The sequence below is a fragment of the Phlebotomus argentipes genome, unplaced genomic scaffold (assembly GCF_947086385.1).
Source record: "Phlebotomus argentipes unplaced genomic scaffold, Phlebotomus argentipes genome assembly contig_15, whole genome shotgun sequence".
Taxonomy (NCBI): domain Eukaryota; kingdom Metazoa; phylum Arthropoda; class Insecta; order Diptera; family Psychodidae; genus Phlebotomus; species Phlebotomus argentipes.
Genome location: NW_026776181.1, coordinates 16,355,085 through 16,374,070, shown reverse-complemented (window position 1 = coordinate 16,374,070; position 18,986 = coordinate 16,355,085). Strand labels below are relative to the sequence as shown.

The 18,986-nt window shown below is 47.6% G+C and overlaps 8 protein-coding genes across 9 annotated transcripts; 4 read left to right on the top strand and 4 right to left on the bottom strand.

Moving 5' to 3' along the window:
- Positions 1-133: 133 nt before the first annotated feature.
- On the bottom strand, positions 134-1,437 carry LOC132261458 (uncharacterized). Its single transcript, XM_059760287.1, has 3 exons — positions 1,321-1,437; positions 313-1,141; positions 134-246 (listed from the first exon to the last, which is right to left on the bottom strand). The coding sequence occupies exons 2-3, from the start codon at positions 1,132-1,134 to the stop codon at positions 157-159; spliced, it is 912 nt and encodes a 303-aa protein (XP_059616270.1). The 5' UTR covers positions 1,135-1,141; positions 1,321-1,437; the 3' UTR covers positions 134-156.
- On the top strand, positions 1,243-2,558 carry LOC132262510 (uncharacterized). The gene is made up of 4 exons (XM_059761789.1): positions 1,243-1,248; positions 1,387-1,572; positions 1,636-2,132; positions 2,198-2,558. The coding sequence occupies exons 1-4, from the start codon at positions 1,243-1,245 to the stop codon at positions 2,556-2,558; spliced, it is 1,050 nt and encodes a 349-aa protein (XP_059617772.1).
- Positions 2,559-2,952: 394 nt separating this feature from the next.
- Positions 2,953-4,533, bottom strand: LOC132262509 (kelch-like protein 5). Its single transcript, XM_059761788.1, has 5 exons — positions 4,466-4,533; positions 3,834-4,404; positions 3,402-3,769; positions 3,079-3,333; positions 2,953-2,962 (listed from the first exon to the last, which is right to left on the bottom strand). The coding sequence occupies exons 1-5, from the start codon at positions 4,531-4,533 to the stop codon at positions 2,953-2,955; spliced, it is 1,272 nt and encodes a 423-aa protein (XP_059617771.1).
- A 514-nt stretch (positions 4,534-5,047) lies between these two features.
- On the top strand, positions 5,048-6,397 carry LOC132262719 (uncharacterized). Its single transcript, XM_059762068.1, has 3 exons — positions 5,048-5,080; positions 5,144-5,622; positions 5,677-6,397. Exons 2-3 carry the CDS (start codon positions 5,144-5,146, stop codon positions 6,023-6,025), a joined length of 828 nt encoding a protein of 275 aa, XP_059618051.1. The 5' UTR covers positions 5,048-5,080; the 3' UTR covers positions 6,026-6,397.
- Positions 6,398-6,533: 136 nt separating this feature from the next.
- LOC132262718 (fibroin heavy chain) lies at positions 6,534-9,642 on the top strand. Of its 2 annotated transcripts, XM_059762065.1 has the most exons (6): positions 6,534-6,661; positions 6,958-7,033; positions 8,135-8,573; positions 8,667-8,738; positions 9,103-9,304; positions 9,390-9,642. In XM_059762065.1, exons 2-6 carry the CDS (start codon positions 6,979-6,981, stop codon positions 9,588-9,590), a joined length of 969 nt encoding a protein of 322 aa, XP_059618048.1. In that variant the 5' UTR covers positions 6,534-6,661; positions 6,958-6,978; the 3' UTR covers positions 9,591-9,642. The 2 variants fall into 2 exon arrangements, with proteins under 2 accessions (XP_059618048.1, XP_059618050.1); XM_059762067.1 differs by lacking the exon at positions 8,667-8,738 and having other exon boundaries at positions 6,538-6,661.
- Positions 9,643-10,557: 915 nt separating this feature from the next.
- On the top strand, positions 10,558-13,615 carry LOC132262940 (uncharacterized). Its single transcript, XM_059762448.1, has 6 exons — positions 10,558-10,764; positions 10,853-10,913; positions 11,052-11,219; positions 11,607-12,417; positions 12,491-13,225; positions 13,405-13,615. The coding sequence occupies exons 1-6, from the start codon at positions 10,722-10,724 to the stop codon at positions 13,558-13,560; spliced, it is 1,974 nt and encodes a 657-aa protein (XP_059618431.1). The 5' UTR covers positions 10,558-10,721; the 3' UTR covers positions 13,561-13,615.
- Positions 13,613-14,492, bottom strand: LOC132262947 (uncharacterized). Its single transcript, XM_059762456.1, has 2 exons — positions 14,413-14,492; positions 13,613-14,344 (listed from the first exon to the last, which is right to left on the bottom strand). The coding sequence occupies exons 1-2, from the start codon at positions 14,456-14,458 to the stop codon at positions 13,665-13,667; spliced, it is 726 nt and encodes a 241-aa protein (XP_059618439.1). The 5' UTR covers positions 14,459-14,492; the 3' UTR covers positions 13,613-13,664.
- A 379-nt stretch (positions 14,493-14,871) lies between these two features.
- LOC132261905 (protein pigeon) lies at positions 14,872-18,813 on the bottom strand. The gene is made up of 4 exons (XM_059760935.1): positions 18,682-18,813; positions 16,754-18,621; positions 16,469-16,692; positions 14,872-16,406 (listed from the first exon to the last, which is right to left on the bottom strand). Exons 1-4 carry the CDS (start codon positions 18,743-18,745, stop codon positions 15,848-15,850), a joined length of 2,715 nt encoding a protein of 904 aa, XP_059616918.1. The 5' UTR covers positions 18,746-18,813; the 3' UTR covers positions 14,872-15,847.
- Positions 18,814-18,986: the final 173 nt, after the last annotated feature.

Sequence of the window (18,986 nt, the reverse complement as noted above, 5' to 3'; positions counted from 1 at the left end):
GTTTTTATTGGTTTTTTTTGTTGAATGGATTCAAAAAAAGGGAGACAAAATCATGTCAAGATTAATTTAAAAAGGCGACTTAATAAATTTCTGATTTCGCATCTCCTTAGCGCAAAAGTCGTGTGTTTAACTACGAGATCTGAGGCAATAGGAGGATCAGGCGGACTCAGTGTCTTCATCTCCATCGTCAACTTCGCGTTTCGTGCTCGACGATTCTTCGGTTTCCTGTCGCGCAATCAACTTCTTCTGCAATGGGAAGGAAGGAAGTTTTCGTGTATCTAACGCCGACAGTTTCTGCGTGGGGAAACTCACCTTCCTGGCCACTCGCTTGGCGTGTCTGTCTCTGGCGATCTTGAACTGATGCACGACGTCGTGATAGTTGGTGAGCTTCTGGGCGTACTGGAAGATCTTGAAGGAGAAGATGCTGCGACGATCAGTGGATCTGGACAGAACGTACTTCGTCAGCACATCCTCCGTGATCAGCAGTCGCATCCAGTCCGTGGGGAAGGACATGATTGTGTCCCTCACTTGGCGCACCAGCGTCGGATCATTCTCAAACTCCTCGTCCATCTTCTCGAAGCGCTTCGTCGACGTGACTGGGAAGGCGTGCAGATCGCCCTTCGCGCTCTGCGTCGACATTGTCATCTTGTTGTACTTGCACGCCGTGTCGACAATGTCATCGGGCAGGATCAGGCAGCTCTCCAGCTTCGTCGCCTGATCCATGACAAAGTTCAGCTTGGCCTTCAGTGTCTTCTCGATGCCCTTGATCACCTTCATCACCTCCTGCGAGAAGTCGATGTTGTCCTTCACCAGTGTCGTCTTGCTCGTGGGCAAGTCCTCGTGGCCGTACTCGCGCAGGATCTTCAGCAGCTTCCTGGTGCTGGACACTGACAAGTTGTCCTCGATCACGAGCTTCGCCAGGCGCTGCTCCAGCGTCTTGCCTCGCACCTGCAGCTTCCCATCCTTCATGCCCGTGTACAGAGTCTCGTCCTCCTCGCTCTCCGCGTCGGAGTCGACATAGCCTTTGGGCAGCTTCAGGGAATCGTCTTCCGGCAGAACTTCGAGCGCCTCCGCCTTCAGAATCTTCCTCCTCTCGCTCTCCTTCAGCGGCGACGAGTGCGACCTTTTGCTCATGTTGGAACTGCAGAGAGAAGTTTAGGCTCGACTTAAAGCTTTGGAAATCTTCAAGAACTCTCAGATTTCAGTAAATAAGAAACTTCTTAAGAAGTTTGCAGACAAAACATGAGGGTAAACAGGAAACGCACTCATTACGAGAGAGCAACGCAATATTCAACAATCCTGTTCGATAGGAGTATTTACCTGATTCCACAGAACTCTTTCAACTATAATTACACAGATTTGCAAGGATATTTCTGCGGTTTTTAGCCAAATAAAGCGTCAGGAACTCTTCTGATGCGCGCTTGTAAACAAATTTCCAGCTGTGATTTTGACAGCGCGCGCGCCCTGCGCCACCTGCCGGAATATCAGAGAACAAATATTCACAACAAAAATATTCACAGAGCATGCAAGACGCGATCAGCTAACACAAATCTGCGAATTAAAGGCCATAAGGTAAGGATTTTGAACACTTTTCGTGCACTATTCTCATCATCTGTCCTTCCTCCTTCTCTCCAGATGGGAAAGTTCAATGAGGAACAGGTGAATATTCTGGTGTCGTTCATGACAGAGCATCCGGAGCTGCTGCAGAGGCGAGAGTTCTGTCGCATCGATAACAAGGAACGTATCGCCTTGTGGAAGGATCTGGCGGAGAGGCTGAATGGCCATGGGCCACCTCACAAGTCTGTGCTTCAGTGGAGAGGCGCGTGGGCGAAGAAGAAGTTCGAAGTGTCGCGCATGAAGAAGAGCCACAAATCGTACTTTGCCGACTATTATGCTGATCTGTACAATCTGATTACCAAGGCGAATGAGATTTACGGATCCCGCTCAGGAGGCTCTTCGGATGACGGAGAGGCGCTGGATGATGATAGTCAATCTGAGTCGCATTCGCTGCAGAAGAAACAGAGCAGCAGAAAACGCAAACGACGACGCTCGAGTCCAAAGCAAAAGAAACCAGGAAACCCAGAAACGGAAGAGGTTCTGAAGGAAGAGGAAATCGAACTTGAATATCCTGTGTGAGTATTCAGATTCCAAGCCCCATTTGTGTCACGGATTTCAAGGAATTTCTGCTTTTTTCCAGGGATATTCAATGGCTGGAGGAGCCGAAACAGTCAAGTGTCGTCAATGAAACTCTTGAAACGCAAGCAAACCACAAAAGAAGCTCTCGAAAGCTCTCCGCTTCGAGTCTCTCCTCCTCTTCAGACGATCACCACTGTGTCCAGGTGAAGCAGAGGAAATCCTGCGTATCCTGTTCGAATCAGCCGGAGCACAGCGTTGATCTCTTCTTCAAGAGTCTGTCGATGGAAGTGAAGAATGCGAATCTGACGCCTGAGAATCTCTTCACTCTGGAATGGAACGTCCTGAAGACGGTGTCGGAGAAGATCAAGGAGTTCACTGGAGGAGCCACAAGTGAAGTTCAACCGTCAGCAAAAGAACCCTGAATAAAAAGCGTTCAATTTGTCTTTATTTACAATTTATTGAGTATCAAATAATATATTTTACGTTCATCTTGTTGTTCTTGTCGTGAAAAACTGCCATCAGGTTGCATGTGTAGGATAATCTCCACTCTGGTTGATAGCCTGAGGAAATCCATTCAAACGAGCACGATTTATTATTTTCCGGATCGAATTCCTCAACATTCTGCAAGAGGATTAAAAGGGCTTCATTAATAAAAGTGAATTTATTCCCAAAATTGCACTAATCAACCGAATCAACCTTACAAAGCCTGAATTGTATCGATTTATGCACAGAATCTTCTCTCCTAGAAGAGTAGCTCCAATGCGTCCTGCACAGTGATTGAGCGACGCCACGATTTTCCACGCATTCGTCTTGGGATCATATCTTTCTACACACCGAAAAACCAAGGATTCGTCCTTTCCACCGAGAGCATAAATGTGGTTTTTGGTCGCTATCACAGCCATATCAGCTCGACGTTTCACCATGGGAGCCAAGAAGCTCCACTTCCTTGTCCACGGATCGTAGCGCTCAACAGAATTGTGGTAATTGTCGCCATTTCGTCCTCCGATCACCACCAAATCTCCTTGGAACACTACAGCTCCAGCTTCGTACCGTCGAGTACTCATCGGAGGTTCCTCTGTCCAGATTCCTTTGCCAAAGCGCTCCACACTGTTCATGTTCCTGCCGCCAATCGCATAGACAAACCCATTCAGCTCCGCGGAGCAAAATTCAGCGCGATCCGATCGCATTGGCGGAAGCCTGAAAGGAAAGGTTTTGAGCAAAACTTGTCCAATTTTCTACACTGTTTTTCTCTGCCAATAATTTACATTCTGAGATCCTTTGTTGCGAGATTCAAACAGTTCACGTTATTCCGATGTTGGGTTCCACAAGATCCACCCATGAACATTATTCCGTTGCCATTGAAAGCTATGCCACAGTTGAAGTGATTTTCATTGTTTTCCGCCACAAATGTCCACTTCTTGGTTCTGAAGCAATACGCGTCGACGACATAACGCTTTTCTCCTCCAGCGCAATCGTAGCCAACTGTGATCAACCTTCCCGCATTCCATCGACGAGGCTTCTGGCTGAGCCTCATTGCAGAACGATTCGGCCAGCGATGCCATTCCAAAGCTTGACTCACTAAATCCTTGCAATTCACACTCTCGCACAGCGGCTTCACTTTACTGATGATAAACTGCCAAGACGAAGAAAAATGGCGTCATTGAAGAACTGAGACGCACAAGAGATTCATTTCCTACCTCTGGATTGAGCCGATGAAGTCGAATGAGCCCCAAAAGAGTGGGAATGAACTTCTTCCGGTGCTTGAATTCGCCTTTAAGCCACACAAGCAATGCGTTGAAGACGTCTTCTTCTGATGACACATTGAGATCATCACAGGCCAGTAATTTGGCCAGCTGTTCAGCAGAAATCTCCACAAACTCCTGATTCTCGCACACTTTAAGGAAGTGCTGGCTAATGTAATAGCTTGATGTGATCGCAAGACCGTCACAATTGTGCAGCTCAGCAATTTCGGCGATTCCCAGGCAGTTTGAGTGATTAAGATGGCGTGTCAGGAAAGTGTCGCAATATCTCACGAGATCGTCCAGTTGGAAGCAATCTGCCGCGCTCAAGAGCGTCTTAACGGAATCCACAGAACTCTCACTCAGCTGTACTTTTCCCGTGTAGCAAAACTGCACCAGAAACTGAAGATCGGCTCCTGAAATCTCGCCAAGAGTCACTTCTTCTTCACCAGCTTCCTGGAAATTGCCCAGGAGCATTGCTGCGAAGACTTCACTGGCCGCTGACAGGACGCCCCGATGAGCTGGGATTCTATAAAGTGGTCAGGATGAGATTCTCAAGAAACCAAGACAGTCGAAAACTGAGATCTCACCTCTGCTCATCCAATCCTGCGATCAGCACCACATCGTATGGCGTCTTGTTCTCCTGATAATTCTGCATATTCTTTCATATGCGCCAATCTTGGCCTTGGGAATATCCTTGATCTCTTCTGCGTCTCTTAAAGCAAAGCTTATCAGAATATAAACTTATGAGCTTCCGATCTCACGATCCCAGTCATGTTCTTCATGAAGGTTCACACAGTAATTAGATCTTAATTACTGAGCAAACCACGTGTCCTTACGCATCCCCGGCAATACAGCTGAAGTTGGCAGCAATTCTGCTGGGATTCCCCAAAATCCCAACTGAAATTCGATTTCAAAACCTCGAAATAACGGCTAACGCTTGAAGGCATTTTGCTCTTCTTTGAACGCATCTTTGCCTTATTAATTTCCTCGATGGGAGAAATTTTCCTCTTTTCCATTTCTGAGGATTTTGAAGTTCTATTTTGTAAATTTGCGAAGTCCTGGCAAATTATCATGCCAGTAAATTTCGAACGCAAAACAGCTGTTTTTGACAGCGCATTCTTCCAGCGACCCTATCGGGAAGTCGTAAAACTACAAAAGAAGCTTTTTAGCGAAGTGTGATTTGGTCAGAAAATCGGCCAGAAGTTAGTTAATATTGAAGTTTATTAGTCAAATCTCCTCATCATTCTCTTTATTCTCCTCTCCAGATGGGGAAGTTCAACGAGGAGCAGTTGAGAACGCTGCTGGAGTTCATGACAATGAATCCGGTGATGCTGCAGAAGCGCAGTCGTTCCAACAACAAACCCCGGATGGACTTGTGGAAGGATCTGGCGGAGAAGCTGAACAGCCACGGTCCGCCGTACAAGTCTGAGATCGACTGGAGGCGCTCGTGGGCGAAGAAGAAGTTCGAGATGGCGCGCGTGAAGAAGCGTCGAGTGTCCGTTTATGCTGACTTGGACAATCTCTTGGCCAGAGCATCGGAGCTGAATGAGTCCCGGTCGGGCTGTTCGCACGAGGAGGACGACGAGTCGGACAGAGATGTGAAGCGAACTGAGGCGGATCCGCTGCTGATCAGGAAGAAGGACAGAAGAGTTGACAATCATCAGTCCGGGAGTGGACAAATGTCGAGGAGAATGAAAACGGAGCTGATGGGGAAGAAGGACGAGACATTGGATGGTAATCCCAAGTGAGTTTGCAAGCTTTGAAGTCGACGGAATGTTTGCTAATTTGAAAAATGCAGTATTTCCAGTGATATTCAATGGTTGGACGAGTCAAGCTTCACTCCAGAAGCCACAAGTCACAAGAGACGCCCTCGGAAGCCTTCCTGCTCCAGTCTCTCCTCCTCGTCGGATGGTGGGCGGAATGGGGGACAGAGGAAGAGATCGCGCGAATCGTCGCGAAAGTCTGAGGACAGCGTTGAGCTGTTCTTCAAGAGTCTGGCGCTGGAAGTGAACAAGGCGAATCTCCCGTCAGAGCATTTGTTCAATCTGGAGTGGAGCGTGCTGAAGCTGGTGTCGGAGAAGATCAAGGAGTTCACGGAAGGAGTCGCACTGGTGCAGCCGACGTCGGGAAAACCCCCGCTGAAGTGATTGGCGCGCGATGATCCAGCAGGTTTTCGACTCTTTTTCACGCAACACAGTCGCGGCCGGCGCAGCCTGAGGCGGAAAAACTGGTTTATCGCGAGATGAGCGCGCGATTTGTGACCAGCGGAGCTGTCGTGAGAATTTCGGACCCTTGATCTGTGCTGATCTCTTGCGATGCGCGATGAGAAAAAGTGTCGGAAATAGGAAATTGATGCGAGATATCGCGGCGCGAAGGAGACAGAGAAGCGCAGCATTGGGGAGAGAACAAGATAAAGCTGGAAAAAGAAGCATCGAGGGAAATTGTATTATTGATGGGGAATTTTGCAAAAGAATAAACAGTCGCGGAGAGACAAGAAAATCAGTCGAGAGAATCTGCATAACTGGAAGATTAATGTGCTGAGGAAGCGAGAAGCGATCGCTTTTTGTCTCTCTCTCTCATCAACATCTTCTTCTCTGCTCCCAGATGTTCTTCTTCGCGTCACGTTTTTTCTTCTCGGCTTTTTCAGTTCTCGCGAAGTCTCAGCGGCCGCCAGTAGTTTTATAAAGACGCCCGCGTCAGGAGATTCGTCTTATTCGCAGTCACTCAGCCGTGCTTGAGCGTCAACAGGTGCTAATCAGAGTCATCAGCTTGTCTTTCTCGAGGTATTTGAAATTCCATGGAAATTTGAGATCTCAGTGAAATTTTCGCGCACTCTTTTTGCCCTCCGCAATCGCAATTTGCATAATTCTCAAGTGGAAAAAGTTCAAGGCTTGCGCCAGTTGATGAAAAACACACTTTCGCGGTCACACATTTGCTGCAGTGACGAACGGAAAAGTGTCTGTTTGCGCCAAGAGCAAGATTCACTCTCATCCGCGCAAGCATTCAGTGTCTTCTCAACAAAGTGCGATTGCGTGTTGAAGTGAAGTGGCTTTCATCAAAACTGTTGATATCGTTTCAGAAGATCTCTTTGCGATAAAATATGAAGTGCTTCGCGGGCTTTTTCACACTCTTCATCGCTCTGCAGAGCGCTTTTGGTGAGTTTTTCTCAAGACACTCTCGAAAAGATCATGAGAATCTGATGTGATTTTTGTGTGTTTTGTGAATAAAAGAAGTGATTGGCAACTTTATCGGCGGGTGAATCGAAAATTGTGATTTTTTGGCACAAATATCGCTGCAAAATTTGCCGAATTTACATCAAAAACTCTCAAAATACCTTCTAAAAATCACTTTCTGAATTTTTTCAATTAATTTTATTAGTATTTTTTAAAATGTTGGACAGAAATATGGCAAAATTAATAGAAAAACTTTAAATATTACTTAGAAGAGTTCTAAAAATCAACTTTTTATACTTAATTTGATTTTTTTCTCATGTGAAAGATTCAGTCAAAGTCTCAGAACATTTAAGGGAAACTATGAAAATTTATAATTATTTTTCAAAGAGGCTTTTTACACGTTTGACTACAATTTGAGACAATTTTCTTAGACTAAATGTACAGCGTAATGGATTAATAGTCGACTTTTCATAGTTTACATCATAAAAATGAAATTATTTCCATTACAAATTAAAAGCTTATCAAAAATACATAAAACGTAAAGTATGAAGAATTGACTTTTCATAGTATTCGATCCATCGATATCAATCCAAAGATGTTTCTTGGCAAATGTAAAGCTTGCTTCTTATGTTATTTAATCGCAATTGCAGCTTATTTTGCACAATTCAGCAATTAATTTCATCGGCTGGAATACTTTATTCAGCGTTTTTAGCTTGTTTTCCGAACATTGCGAACACTCAAAGTAATTTTCAATAACAATTTAACATCTTAAGTATTTAAATATTCACTCTAAAGACTTTAAATAATTTTTTGTATTATCAATACAAAATTCTGTACGAAAAACCGCAAATAAAGATGCTATATTTAATCGACAACCTCAATATTTATTGAAATTGAAGAGACGGAATAGAATTCATAAAGAGACTTTTTTTCTAGACACTCAATTAGACTCAGTGTGAGCGAGTTTTTGTTAATATTATAGTTATGACTCAATATCTGCGCTTTTTCTAATCTTGTGATTACTTTTCTCGCTTTTCTCAAACACAACTTGCCGTCAATCAATTGTTAAAACATTCTCTGCAGGATATTCAGCGACTTCGGGAGCCGCGGCAGGAGCTTCGGCTGGCGCGGGATCTTTCTCATCAACCGGAGGCTCTAATTCCGCGGGAGTTTTCTCCACGGGATCCGGAAGCGTTCCTTCGAATAGCTTCAGCAACACGCCTAATGCTGGTCAATACGGCTCGCAATATCCTTATGTAGACAACAACCTGGGCTCTTCTTACGGAGGCTCCGCAGGCGGCTCAACTTTCGGAGGCTCCACAGACGGTTCTTCTTACGGAGGCGCGGCAGCCGGCGCGGCTTCTGGCGGCGCCTATGCTGGCACCGGAGCGGCTCCTTTCATTCCTCCTGTTCAGCCGCCAACAGGCCAATTTCCCGGGCAATTTCCGTCCCCGCCGTCGCAGTACGACTACCAGAATCTCTTCCTGAACTTCTGGAAGAGCCTCAGTGATAACTACGCCAAGTAAGATGCTCTGCAAAGAGTCCTTCTTAGTCTGTAAGCTCTAAAATCACGTCGCGGTGGAGGATTTTTGACACAGTTTCTTGTGCTTCTCAGTGCGGCAACAATGACTTTTGCCACTCCAGGCGCTAATGCTTTCGCCGCAGCCTCTTCAGGACCACACAATGAGTAACAATCATCTTCTCTTCTCGCACTCTTTTGCCTCTCTTGCATGAAAATTCACGGCGACTTCGCCTTGCACAACTTATAAATGTATTCATTTGAGATGATAATCAAGCGTGTGTAATTTTCCCTCTGACTCACAATCTTATCCATCACAAACACAGTATTTAACTTCCGATTATCATAAATTGTCATCACATTGATTTGTATATTTGAGTGTTTTTTTCTTCTTGCTTCTTGCGACAATCTGCTTCCTCAAATCTCTCGCAGCATTTATTTCGCCATGATTACACGAGCGGAGAATAGCCATGAATTTTGATAGAGTTTGGCGAGGAGTGATAAAAATAGAGTGTTTTGGTGTCTCTTTCAGATTGATCAATGAGCAATTGGCTCATCAGGCGGCTCTCTTCAACCAGATTAACGCCGCTGGAAGCCGCTTTGGGGCTCAGCCGGGCGTTGGAGCGTCAGGCGGTGGTGGCGGCGGATATTACGCACCCAGTTTCGCCAGCTCGAGCGCCTCTCTTGGACCACAAGGTGGCTATCAAACGGCCAACATCATTCCCGCCAATCCGGTGAGTCTTCATCGTCTTCATCCACAATTTATGCGCCAATTTCCCACCTCATCGTGCTGACTCTTGCGCGTGTGTGTTTCTGCAGAACTCTCCGAACGTGGACACGCGCTATGGCGGCGAGAACCCCGTTGTGACGACGTCAGTTGGCCAGCCAGGCTTCTACGGCGTCTCCAGCTCGAGCTTCTCCACGTCCTCTGACATCAATGGCCAGAAGAGTTCACACAGAGAAGCCCAAACGACCATCAACGACAACGGTCAAGTCACGACGTACACCGTGCGATCGTAGATTCCTTGGAATTCCTCTGCGAGAAAAAAATCCCCCTCAACATCCTGTCCAAGAACAAAGTGGAAGAAATACACGTATGAAAGAAAACCGTGATTTACAGCGCAATTCCTGGGAATTTTGTTATGAAATGCCATCAATCAGAGAACATTTTTGCTCACAATTGATTGGCGCAGTGAGAAAAAGTCCGATGATGAGAAGTGATTTTCTCACGTTTGCGACGACTTCTTTCCTCGTCTCGCTATCACATGTGATAACCCCAGAGGAGAGTAGAAAGGCGATTATGCAATTGTAGAAATGATAAAGTGCAAATAATGGAGGATTTTGATTTTGTGCAATTTGGCGGTGCTTTTTGGCGGGTGTTTCGTGAAACATGAGTGTGTGAAACATGTTTTGAAACCCGCCAAATTGTAGGCAAAAGTCATAGATTTGAACTCATTAACGAGCAAGGATTTAAGTTTTCTCATTAAATTCTTGATTTTCTTGACAGACAAATCCTCCCAAATCCCCTCCTTAAACTCACAATTGCTGTAATGAATTTTACTGCGGAGAGAAACTAAAATAGCCTTATCGTTGCCTGGCGAAAATCACTCTAAAACATGATGTAGTTATCAACTAAAATACAAGTTAACTTTGATACTTTTTCACGGGTCAAAGCTTCAAGTTTAACATTATTCGCTACTATTTCAACACGTTCAACGTCATGTGTTCTAATGTTAGGGATGCAAAGGTTCTTGAGCATCGCAATTGTTGCGTGAGTGGAAAAGAAAAACATGTTAGTATTTTTTCGAGAGATTTCCCACTTTTTGCCCACAAAGTGATTCGCGCTCGTGGCAAGAGATATTCCTCTTGGGGCTGATCGATGGAGTTGCCCATTATTCCCTCAGTATATCAACCAGTCTGTCCATGTACGAAATAGCTTATTTTTATTGATAAATGGGTCAAGGATCATCATTCCACCAGTCAATTTTATCGGGTCCACTTCTCTGTGCCAAGCACGATCGCGAGACAAGTATATTGAAAATTTTGCTATAAATTACTCTACACTTCAGTCAATTGCAGGACTTCAAAGTGCTCGGTTGGATTTTCAGCAAGTTCAGTTTTAAACAGTGAAGAGAAGAGAAGAAGTGCAAAATGAGAGTGTTGGTTTTCCTCCTCGTTCTCTGTGTCTTTCACGGTAAAGGCGGTGGAATTGTGGATTTTCCAGCATGATTTTCCAGGGAGTTTCTAATGTGTTTTCTTCATTCTTGAATGTATATATATAGAGATTTGTGCCAGACCGGAAATTCAGTGGACGGGCGGGCATTTGGATGATAAGTATGGCCCGTAAGCATAAATCATGAGTTTATGGCTTACTTTTCTTTTCCAAATTCAAACACTTCGTCACAATTGGCTTGTCGAGTTGTGAAGTAGTTGGTGGATTGCACCAGAATCCTTGTCTAACTTCCTGCCATTCCTCCGCAGTCACTTCGATCAGCACCACGAGAGCCTTTCCGCCGCCCGCAAAGGCGCCGTGGATCGCTTCTCTCAGATGGGCGTCACGGGATCCTACACGCAGGACATCGGCAGCGGCTCCTCCTTCGCCAGACAATCCAGCTACGGTGGCTCCTCGTCGTCCTCATCCTTCGGCAGGTTAGTTGAAGACTCCGCCAGCATATTTCATAATGATTGTGAAAGCTCTCTGGCGATAATCGCGCGCGCGCTTCCCGTTTTTTCACATCTCTCTCTCGAGAGAGACGAATGAAGATGATAAAAGGGGAGACAGAAGATCTTCGGCAGAGACAGAAAAAAGCCCTGAGCGATAGCTTTTGGGAAGTGAATAGTGTAAAAGCACTTTTTGTGCCCCACAAGAGAGAGATAGTGTGATTTTTTTGCAGACTCTGCTCGCGCTGTGATAATTATGAAATTCTCTAATGAAGTAATTTCATTGAGTAGAGAGAATCTCGGGCAGAGTTAATGACCCGAATTTTTGTGAGATCCGCTTTTGGGAATGAATTGTCTTTTCCTCTCCTTCTGCAGCAACAGCGGATTCTCCTCCACTGGCGATGCTGAACTCGTGGGCGGATACACTGGTGTGGGCGTCGTGAGCTATCCATCTCTCACGTCCGGAGGCTCAAGCTCCAAATTCTCCAGCAGTTCCATGCAGGAAAGTCGCTCAGCCGCTGCTCCTGTTCACGTCTACACACCCTCATCGAGCTCCTCAAGCTCCAGCTTCTCCAGTTCCAGCCAGAGCGAGAGTGTCCAGCAAGCGCAGCCCGTTGTTGTGCCAGTGTCCGGAGGCGCTGAACGCTACTCAAGTCACTCTGAGAGGATTTCCGAGGTGAAAGCCGTGCCACAGCCCGTCATTCTGCCCGTCTCTGGCGGCTCCGAGCGCTTCTCCAGTCACTCAGAGAGGATTTCCGAGGTGAAAGCCGCGCCCCAACCTGTGATCTTGCCCGTCTCTGGTGGCTCTGAGAGATTCTCAAGCCATTCTGAGAGGATTTCCGAGGTGAAAGCCGTGCCGCAGCCAGTCATCCTGCCAGTTTCTGGCGGCTCTGAGAGGTATTCCAGCAGATCCGAGAGGATTTCTGAGGTGAGTGCAGTTCCACAGCCAGTGATTCTGCCCATTTCTGGCGGCTCTGAGCGCTTCTCGAGCAGATCCGAGCGCATCCAAGAGGTAAAGTCAGTGCCACAGCCTATTATCCTACCGAGTAGTACTGGCTCTGAGCGCTTCTCCAGTCACTCTGAGAGGATTCAAGAGGTAAAGTCTGTGCCACAGCCTATTATTCTGCCGTCTAGTACAGGATCCGAGAGGTTCTCCAGCCACTCTGAGCGCATCTCGCAATCTCAGGTACGCAAAATCACCACCAAAATCCCCACAGAATCCTCCTGAGGCCCGAGTGAACCTGATGTTCTTCTTCCAGGCTCAACCCGTGGTCTATCCTGTCTACCCATCCGGAGGCTCTGAGCGCTTCTCCAGCCACCAAGAGAGATACTCCCAGAGTCAGGCTGCTCCTGTGGTGCCCATCGTCTATCCCAGCGGCGGCGCATCTTCTCGCTTCTCCAGCCACTCTGAGCGCCACTCCTCATCCAACCTTGCCGCTCCTGCTCCCGTCATCCTGCCCTCTTCCAGCTCCCGCTACTCTGCCCACTCCGAGTCGCAGAGCCAGGGATCCAGCCTGCCCACCTACTATCCCGTCTACACGCCCAGCGGCGGCTCCTCGTCCAAGTTCTCTCGCCAGGAGAGCTTCCAGCGCTCCGGCGGCGGCTACGTGCCCGTTTCCGTCGTTCCTGAGGCCTCCTCGAAGTTCGTGTCCGAGCAGAGCTCCTCCTCGTCCTCCGCCAACTCCGGCGGCGGCGCCTATGTGTATCCCACGTATCCCTACTACGCCCTGGACGGCAGCCGCGTGAGCTCTCGCTTCGGAGGCTCCTCAATCTTCGACAGCCACTCCAACCTGGGACACTACATGACCGAATCCGAGCGTCTGGCTCGCCTTCAGGCGTCCTCCGTCGGCACTGGAGCTTCCCTCTCGGGCAGCTCGACATTCGAGGGAGAGGCGTACAACGACAATCTCCTGGGCGCTTCCTCGGCCGGTCTGGGCGGATCCACGCGCTCCAAGTCGTGGGAGAGCAGCTCCAAGTGGCAGTCAGGCACTCAGGTAAATTTCGCCATCCTCCTGCCAGTCGTCTTCCTCACCATCCTCCTCGGCTTCGTCATCCTCCTGCGCAGGAGAATGGCGAAGACCGCGGAATACCACAAACCCTCCTATCTCTGCTATCATCCCGCGTACTGACAATAAAAGCCAAATGAGACTCACGAGGGTCTTTCCGTTGACAGTATGACGCCTCCGGAAGGCCCAAGACTTACGGTCTCCTCTCCACGGCTGAATCCGAGCAGCACAACGTCGATGGTAAGTCCACGGGCTTCAAGGCGGCCACAACCACCGTGGAGGATGACGGCAAGGTCAGCACCTACAGCATCCACACGCCGTGAAGTGTTGGGATGGAGAGGAAATGATGAATTCCCTTAATAAATTGCTGTCTTTTTTTACTGGAGGATTTTATTTTAGCACAAATACAAATCTGAGATCAGACAAACTAGTTGGCTTTGAATCCCCTGCCGAGCTTATCGTCCACAGAATCCTCTTTGGGGACGAAGTAGATGTTCCCGAACGGTGGCTGCTCTTCAGCACTTCTGCTGCCGAAACTCACGTCACTGTCGTAAGAATCGCCACAGCGACAGGGCTTGAAGAGTGGCTTCACGGCGACCTTCTCATTCTGCCCGATCATGTAGGGGACAAAAGGAGGCTTCAACTTCCCGTAGAGCTGACGATTGCGCGGCGGTTGAAGCGGCAGGAAGCTCCTCTCCGTTGTCCAGAAGCCCTCGTAATTGTTCGGCAGGATCAGCGGCTTCCAATCTCTGCTGTCGCCTCTGCTGTGGAATTTAGGCTCTGGCATCGCCTCTGAGTCTCTGCCCTTGAACACCGGCACATTTTCATCCTCCGCCGTGCCGCTGGACTCATTCTCCGTGCTCTTCGTGCCATTCGCCGACTCATTGATCTTCCTGGCTGGAATCTCGAAGGTGATATCCGTCCTGATGCCAATCGTCTTCTCACTCTTGCCGGGACTCACACTGATCTCCTCAGACGTCTGATCACTGGTTCTCTTGGACTTTGTTGTGTCCACAATCACGTGAACTCCGTAGAATTTTCTCTCGCCAGACTCTTCCACAGATTCCGACGCGAAGTCCAGCTTCGGCGAAACACTGCCCAGAATCACTGCAAATTGCTCTCAATATTACTCGTTTGCATGATTTAATTACAACTTGAAAAAAAAACCAACTCACCGGATTCAATGCAGAGTGATAAGATCACAAACAACACGAGCCTCATTGTTGCGCACTTCCGATCTCACTGGTGTTCTGAAAGACACTGAGAAACTGCGGAGAGCATCAGCGCTGACACATTCTTCTCAGATTCGCATCGATCTTGAGATTGTGATTCCTTTGAATCCAACTAATTGGCCACGCGCAAGGCGAAAAGTGATACACAGGAAAACGTACACCGCGCAAGTCTCTATTAAGTGCGATTTATTTTCAGTATTGATACAATTATTTGAAAATTGCAAATAAGACATAAAAAAAACTTGATATGATCCTGTAATCTAGACTAGATTTAACCCTAAGAATCGCTTTTTAAAACCAGAGGATTGCAAGACGTCCAAACGGCTTTACACTAAGTTTAAATTAATTATTACAATTATTTTTTAATTTTATTGTCAATAGGAAGAAACTCATCAGGAATTCTTCGAGACAGAGGAAAACGCAGAAAATAAGAGAGAAAATGAAGAGAAACTCCTTGAACATTTTCCATATGAAAATGATCTAGCTCATTTTCTGGAAAATATCAGCCACTATGTGAAAGGAAAATTTTCCAAAATATATCATAAATAGCCGTTGAAATCGATTTCTTGCAATTCCCTGTTGAAAATCCATTCACATTGCGAACAACTTAACATTAGAGACAATAAATCATCAAAAAATATCCTTCTTCGGCGGGTAAATGATAACATTTTCTGCACATTCTTCTTATAAATCTCAATACAATGCAATAATGGCACTGTTTGCATTCTTTGCAAACAACAAACAATAAAAACTACATCTAATTTGTGCCTTTGACTAAAGCAAAACAAAGGTAGATGCATTAAAAATGTCATAAATTAGGAACATTAATAAACATTTTGTACTACAAAATTGATATTGCACGCAAATTAATCTCTAAATTTTCCTCATCCATAATCCCAAGTAAAAAAATACGTACGATAAGTTAATGTTCAACAAAGGAATGTACACCAACTCTCACTTTTTCACCCGCCTTGGGCGCTCTCGTGCGTTCTAACGAGTTTTCAAGATTTCATTGAGATCTTCGCGTTTCACAAAAATTTAATCATCCACTTTGCGTGTCTCTATTCATTTTTGTTCCTTCTCCCTTGGCGGAGATGAAAAACAGCATCAATTGGGAGAGATCTTCTCGTCAACCCGAAGAGAATCTCATCCACACAAGCACACACTGTGGAAAATCATCTCTGGCCAAGTGGGCAAAAAGTGAGAGTTATGGCGCAAAAAGCCACGCACGGCTTCATAAATCTCCTCTGCCATTTTGGGTACATCATCGATAATTATGCAATTAAGTGACACTCGTCAGTTGGATCACTTATTCCTTCCCCAGCAGCGCACGGCCAAGGCCAGCGCGCGCGCGCTCGATTGTCTGAGCGTGAGAAAATCACTTCTCCAGCGAACTGATTGTGGCGTCAATGAGGAGATTGAAGTCGATCTCATTGAGATTCGCCTTGGCCGTGAGAAGATCCAGAAACGTGTCCAGCGGCGCAATTGTCTCCTGATCCTCCGGATAGATTCCACCGTGACGGACATTCTGCTTCAGTTGTCCATGCGAGCCACGCGGAAACACAGGAACGCCGCAGAGGATATTTGTGGCATGATCGCGAGCTCTGATCTGCAAACTGGTGGTGTGAGTCCACTTGTTGAGCAATCGTCGAGCTCGTGAGCGTGGCAGCATCGAGAGGAGGTTCAGCTTTCGCCTCAGACCCTCTGAAGAGTCGCCCAAATCCGACAGGATTGCCTTCATCACGTCAATTTGCAGCTCAAACACGTGCCGCTGGACATATTGCAGAAACATGTCATAGGAGAGAGTCCTGTAGCCCAGATAGGCGAAGAAGGAGGAGAATCCTTGTGGCAGAGGATAAGCCAGTGACTGGGCGGACAAGCAGAATCTCTCCAGAGAAGAATACAGAGCATAAAGTCGAGAAGACGAGAGAGAATCTCTGCAAAACAACAAGAAGTGAGTCAAAGATCAGATCAAAATTCATCTAGGAAGCATTCTTACATCAGAGGAAAGCCTTTGAGGGTCTCCAGATGAGGATCCACGCCCGCGAAGCGACACATGAAGCCACAGAGAGTCTTGGACATCTCGTACTGAGCAGCAGCGTACATTGAAGCCACTGTGTGGACATAAGTTGGTGCCTGATCATAAGAGTTCTTCAGCCAGCGAAAACCCACATTCTGCTTCGCTGTGTACTTGGCCAGATGAACGCTCAGCTCTCTCAAGTTCTGCCCAAATCACGGGATGTGTGAGAAACAGGAGAAAATCCCTAACATTCTGAGCACTTACCACTGATATCACGTGTTCCTGCTTACTAGCTGTGCACTCCTCGAGCTCAACGAAGGGCAGATCGGCGGATTGGCTTCTGTGCGACAGCGAAAACACGTCCGGACCCCCAATTTTGGGCCCCGCCGGACTCATGGGAGTTGTGCAGCGCGAGAGAGTCTCAGGCTGATAGCAAGCCAGTGAGAACATCAGCTTCTCCACCACCTGTTCGGGTGTGAATCTCACGGGCTCCTTGTTGTCATTCAGGCGATCCCACAGGCAAGTCCAGATGTCCGTTCTGTAGGGCGACAGTCGCTGCTGCGACGACAGGAGCATCATGTTGGTATTGTAGAGTGTCTCGTGGGAAATGCCAACGGACAAGTCGTTGACTTTGGCCTGAATGGGCTTCAAGGGATTTGACATTGTCAGCGGAAGATATCGAATCAATCCTGCCGCTTCCGGAGGCAATCCCTTCTTCACTGACGCATACGTGCCGCCAATCAGGACCTCCTTCATCAGCGACACAATGTCCAGACTCATTGGATGCTCCATCAGGATGCTGATCAGCTCCGCCACCACGTCCATGTCCACGGAATGCACGCAGAAGTAGTGCAGGATGCTCAGGCGATTGTCCAGCGACGAGTCTCCCTTGAAGGTCTCAATCAGGTGAGCCTTGGAGACGTTCATGGACACGAGATTGAGTGTGGCCGAGTCGAATGTCAGTGATCCCCACTTCACGCACGGCACGAGATGCGTCACGGGCAGTTGGACAGGCGACGGGCAGACGATGTGACAGCAGGGCTCGTGGCTCAGACCAATGTCCAGGAGATGAGCGAAGAGATCCGCCTGGAAGACCAGCAAATGGTGATCTCCGTGCAGAGCAAAAGTCGGCTTCATCAGCTTGGCTTTCTCCCAACTTATCCCCGGAACCACGCAGTGGACAACGCATCCGTGGTGCAGGATTGTGACTGAGTAGGCGAAGTGGACAGACTCCGTCTTCCCGGACTCCTCTGGCGGCTTCACCGGCATGTAGAGATAGTAGTGGCAGACGAAGAGCATCCCAATCTCATTGGACACAATCACGAGGTTGAGCGAAGAGTCGTGAATGCGCAGAGGAATTGTGTCGTCCTCGTAGATGACCTTCGTGCCAGGCTCCGTCAGTGGCAGCTTCGGCAGATTCAGCGGGATGTTCAGGACAGTTTCCATCGGGAGATCATCGTGGAACTGAAAGGCGCTCAAAGTGGGACTGAGATCCTCCTTCTCGTCGTCCTTCTCCAGCGTATTCCGCGTCTGTGGCTTGTAGTGAATGTAGTAGAGTGACTGCACCTCCGGATCCCACTGACACCACGTGAACTTCCTCAGAATCGATTCACTGCCCATTTCTTTGGTGTCGCAGAACCACTTGTCCTGCTTGAAGTCAATCCTCAGCGACGCCGTGGAGTGTCCGTCGTCGTCCGCCGATGGGATCTTCCTGATGTTCGCCGTGAACAGGAGGACGCACTCTTCGTGGATCATGACTAGAAACTTATCTCTGTACGTCTTGTCGAAGTTGTCGCGTTTCTTCCACAGGAATTGCACCATCACTTGCTTGCTGCGCTCCATGGCGAGCAGCTTGAAGGGCTTTGCCTCCTGTGTGTGGTTAATCTCCACCAGATAGGGTGAGTACATGTCCTCCTGCTTCATCGAGTACGCCAGCAGAGTCCGGGAACTGTTCACCGAAGCCTGCACGACATTTCCAGGCTCTTGGATTGTGGTGAGAATGTCGAAGGATTTGCAGTTCGGATCGAAGATTCCAATGTGACTCTGTGGCTCATCATTGCGCCTGGATATCCAGTTCACCAGCAGCGATCCGTCTCTCTCCTGGCTCAGGATTTTCCACTCCACCGCAGGATCTGAATGTCAATGTTTACATTTTTTCAAGTTGAGAAAATCAGGCAATTTCAAGGACTCACCCTTGTTTCCTTGCTGCGCAAGCAACCCACAGAGATTTGCGGCCAGATTCTCAGAGTTCAGCATGTTTGGAGTGGCGGAATCTCTGATAAATCACTGGGAAAATTCCTAAACACCTTCGCGACTTCCTTTACGCAACTTGACAATTCGTACACTGTCAAGTAAACATGAAACATTCCAGCTTTCACGTGTGCTTTTCCCATGCTTCACGCGTGCGGCATGAAACACTGGAGAAACACGGACTTTCCTCTGTGAGGAAGAAAGCTTGCGGTCGTCTTGAGAATCGGTGGAAAATTTGTATGTCGCG